General features: G+C 44.6%; 1 protein-coding gene across 14 annotated transcripts in view; it reads right to left on the minus strand.

The window, feature by feature from the left end:
• The window catches only part of ablim1b (actin binding LIM protein 1b), a 96,602-nt gene that overhangs the window by 53,624 nt on the left and 37,978 nt on the right, over positions 1-5,000 (minus strand). For all 14 annotated transcript variants that reach the window (XM_076298281.1, XM_076298272.1, XM_076298282.1 and 11 more), the window contains exon 2: positions 2,327-2,461. In XM_076298281.1, coding sequence (XP_076154396.1) covers positions 2,327-2,461 — 135 coding nt within the window. The remainder of the gene's footprint in view (positions 1-2,326; positions 2,462-5,000) is intronic.

The following is a 5,000-nucleotide window of genomic DNA, read 5'->3' on the forward strand; positions in this document are numbered from 1 at the left end:
TTTCTGTCAAGATGAAGTACTCCTTCACTTCGTTTTACCAACACAATGGCTGGACATGCTCATAACCAAACACATGTTAACACAGCCTTCTGCAGACTTGCAAAACAACAGGCACTGATAAGCTGGCTAGCTTGCTAACTTATGCATTTTATCTTTAATTTGGTAGCCTAGAAGGCGCCAACCACAATTAATCACGCCCACAAAATTTGAGATTGGGAAATGAGAATTAGAGTTAGAATCAAATTAGAACCGAGTCTGGCTACGTCAGGCTAATTATTTGGTATCAGCAACCTTACAAAAACTGTAGACCTATGCCATATATACGCTATTATATGAGTTTGGCACAGTGAAGGCTGCTTTTTTGGGAAGTATGTTACCCTTCACTGATCAATTTGAGGATTTTATAAAAATCATAAATGGTAAAATAAAACTCATAAATGGTAAAATAAAAACCCTGTTTAATATTCCTTTAAATGACAAGCGACATGCATGCTACATAGCTAATGTCAATGAAGTACAACCAGATAGGCATCTATTAATTAAATAGATGTATCAGAGAGAGAGAGAGAGAGAGAGAGAGAGAGAGAGAGAGCGAGAGAGAGAGAGAGACGGCACCAATCCTCTTTGAGTGACGTGACACTCTCATCTCTCTATGTGCCAGCAAAGCTCAACCAAGTGTCAACAGGTAGCCTAATGGTAATGGCTCTGAGGCTCATACTGGCATGGCCCCAGTGAGCTTGGTGTTCCAGATGGGGATAAGCCAGACATATAGGCCCTGTGCGGTAAGCTCCTCCACCATATAAAAGTGCCAAAAACCACAGGGTTTGTTCCGGAACACTCTCTCCCTGTTTGCTGTCCTAGACCCAGGGGGCGACCAGTCTGTGACATGTCACACGCACTCCTCTGTTTGGTGTGGTTACCATGGTAAAAGACAAGCAACAATATGGATGGAGGGAAAAGGGGCTGCTGTCACTCTTTGCCGCCCCATTCACTCCCATTGTTCATTCTTTCATGTGTGTTTGTCTGCGGCGGTTTTGTGAGTCTGGAACTGAAGTGTGTCAGCTGGAAAAACCCTGATGCTGGATGACAGGAGAGAGTGATGGCTCTACAGTATGGGGAAAAGAACGAGTGAGGGGCACTCAGGGTGGCCGAGCAATGGGCACTTCTCCACAAGGGGACTAAATCTCCACTCCTTCCTTGGCGACACAGCAACAACAACAACAACAACAAGGACAGCAACAGCTGTGGCAGCTGTCTGACTGCCACGGAATGGAAGACTGGCATTCGAGGACATGGCATGGGAGTGTGTCGGCGAGGCAGACGCACCCTCGGAGCAGCAGGCGAAACAAGGTTACTACAACGACAATGAGCCAACCACTGCTGGCGTCAACAAGATGAATAAATATTCGAGCAGTAGGCTACAGCAGAGCTCGTCCACAACCTAGTTGGCCTAGTTTAAACACACAGAAACAGGACTCACCCATAAATGAATGGCCAGCCAACAGCGAGAATCTTCTTCCCGCAGAGCCTGACAGCAAGACTGTGTTCCAGAAGATTCCGAGAGAAATTAAGCTCTCGGTAATATCTCTGGCGTGATATGATTTTTTTTTTTTACAGTCCCTAAAGACGGTGTGGGGGACTGTGGGCAGCCAAATGAAATTAGCCAGGCCATGGAGAACAGGAGAGGAGGGACAGTGGGCTACACTGGGACAACTTAAGAGTTCATTCATGAAAGACGGCAGACTAGAACATTCCACAGTCTCTCTCTGAAAAAGAGTTCTATTTGTTTAAGGTGAGGTCAAATTAAAAAAGGCCATTTGTGTGTGTGTGTGTGTGTGTGTGTGTGTGTGTGTGTGTGTGTGTGTGCGTGCGTGTGTGTAATAACATTACTTCCAATCTAAGTAACAACACGGAAATCATCAATTTAGTTCACTTATCTATTTTATCTATTTGGCTGACACTTTCTTACAAAGGGACTTGCATATGTCAATTATTACAAGGACCAGTCCCCAGAGCAACTCAGGGTAAAGTGCCTTGCTCAAGGGCACAACAGTGACAGCCTGGTATCAAACCCACAACTTTAACGGCTACTGCATGCTAGCCCAGCTCTTTGACCACTACACTACCTACCACCACCCCTGTAATTGTCTGTAGTTAGACTTTTGACTTTGTACTTTGTATTATTTAAATAAGTGTATATGGTCTGCTTGATGACGAGCTCTCTAGTGCCTTCCTTTGGCACACAGCTCCATGGCAATCATGACCTCCAGACCCTCCCTGAGGGCGTCCTCCTCTCCTCTCCTCTCCTCTCCTCTCCTTTACTCACCTTTGCATGTGAAGCACTTGATGTGGAAGTGCTTGGACTGCACGCGGAGCACCTCGCCCTTGCATGGCTCGCCACACTTATAGCAGCGGATGACAAGCTTCTCTGGGGGATGGTGGGATTCCTGAGCATGGGCCACTGAGAGAGAAAGACACACACACACACACACACACACACACACACGCACACACAGTTAGACATGGCACTGACTGGGACATTAATTTTAACAGACACTCACCAACCTAAATGCATTAGAGTAACTCAGTAGAACTGTGTGCGAAGCCTGACATGTCAAACATGCAAAACAAATGCACACTCAAGTACATAATAGATTGATTACACATTTAAATAATAACAAACAATTTCTGTGCCTTTACTTTACTTTTAAGTGCCAGCTGACATAGCTACAGCTATATCATGAATGACTGTCTCATGATTTATGACAAGGTGTCCTTGACCGGATGCTCAGGCTTATGTGCCAAATGGGCTGTAGATGCCAGTTCCTGTGAGGACTATGATGACCGCAGACACAGTCAGGCACATCAGGCTTATTTATATCACTTAAGTTTTATTTTAAGATACTGTGCTCTGATCAGGACTTGGGTTCTGAATGTTCTTTGACACTGACAGTCTGAGTTGTTTTAAAAAGGCAAACAAGTGCATAGAAATCACAGAAAATAACTGTTAAAATAAAGCGAAATAATAATTCTGTCATTTCCCCCCATTCCAATTCCATCAAAACAATCTGAATTGAAATGAGTTTATAATCAGTTAACTGTGCTTAACAATTATTGACATTAACAGATGTCACAACAAAAAGTCAATTGAGAGAGCAACAGAGCAGATGTCATCATCCATAATCTATAATTTACATAATGAATGTCCCCACACTGCATTATGTATGGAAGTCCTGCATTATGTATGGAAGTTTAAGTATGGCATTATCCAAACAAGCACAATTACAAACACACACAGGGCTACAGCTTCGCTCCTATCAGTCTGCTTCACTAATGGGCTTTTGCACTGCTAACTTAACTGAGGGAAGAACTGACCAGACACTCTACTGATGTTCTCAGACCTAATTACGACTAAACTGTGTCCACTCACTCACACACACACACACACACACGCACACAAACACATACACAGACACACACACACACAGACACAGACACACACACACACACACACACACACACACAGACACAGACACACATACACACATACACAGACACAGACACAGACATACATACATACATACGTACACACACTCACACAGCTGTCAAAGACATACTGTACAATGCTCATAAAGCATAGCTGTACATATTTTAAAGCGATAGACACCAGGTTGACACAACAAACAGCACACCCAGAGAATAGTAGCCCACTCAACACCGTACATGCCAGAGAGACTTACTGCATGGACCAGAGAAAGGAGATCAGTTTGAAACAGAGAGAGCTCACCACCCTACAGTATAATGTGCAGCCAAACTGTGTGTGTGTGTGTGTGTGTGTGTGTGTGTGTGTGTGTGTGTGTGTGTGTGTGTGTGTACATGTGTAGGAGATAGAGAAAGACAGAGACAGAGAGAAAGAGAGAGATAGATAGATAAAGATGTGTGAAGATGAGCACTCAGTTAACGACCAAACTGCCTGTCATAAATGACATGCAGGGTCATTACACTGGTTACATAACTGTAGTTAATGACCAATTCGCTGTGCTGCTCAACAAAGCATCACAAACACACACACACACACACACAAGCACTCAACCTTCCCCACCCACACACAAGCTCACACACAAACACTCATCCACCTACACACACACACACACACACACACACAAACAAAGCCAGGGAGGTGTTAAATCTTGATAATTGCGTGGCGCTCCAGGGGAGAGGATACTGGGGTGGGCTGGAGGGATGACAGCAGATAGCTGGCCTTCGCTGAGCTAGCCCAGATAGCGCTGATAGCAGAGAGCTGTTTGCTCACGGCCACAAAAGTGCTGAGGTCTGTGCCGCCACCACTGAGTCTGACTCACTCTCTTTTCTCCCTTTCCCTTTCCCTCTCTCTCTCTCTCCCTCTCTATCTCTCTTTATCTACCTCTATATCTCCCCATGCTGTTTTTCTCCCTTTCTCAAACTTAATATTGTGCTATCTATCACTCTCTCTCTTTCTCAACTCTTTCTCTCTCTCTTTCTGTCTTTGTCTCGTTCTCTCTATCTCTCTCATGCGTCCTTTTGCCCTCCCTCTGCCTCTATCTCTCCATCACTATTCATCCTCCCTTCCTCCCCCCCCCCTCTCTCTCTCTCTCCGTCTGTAGTGTAATAATGCAGGATGACTAGAGGCTGATCAAACTTAGTGCGGAGCTGAGATATAACTTTGCGAGTCTAATTTATAGCCACTGGGCCCTCAGGCCACCTCTGTCCAGAGCTGAGCCTTTCAGACAGAGCAGCAGGCTTTTATACCCACTCTTCATCATCATGGTGACACGTTTGTTTACTCTCTGAATTCATTCATCATTAGACTTCATGGATGATAACTTTGAGGCTTAAAATGCACAAACAAACCCTGCGGTTTGTGCGGTTCTATATTGAGTGCTTTGACTGTACACACATGTTGACTAACACACGGCGCTATTTTTAATCCGTTTCAAACTGTCTTTTTTTTGTATGCATAG

This window comes from Alosa pseudoharengus, unplaced genomic scaffold, assembly GCF_046254945.1.
Source record: "Alosa pseudoharengus isolate Yale_2024_CS ecotype anadromous, Long Island Sound unplaced genomic scaffold, YU_APseudo_1.1 YU_APseudo_1.1_scf_21, whole genome shotgun sequence".
In the NCBI taxonomy this organism is placed as follows: domain Eukaryota; kingdom Metazoa; phylum Chordata; class Actinopteri; order Clupeiformes; family Clupeidae; genus Alosa; species Alosa pseudoharengus.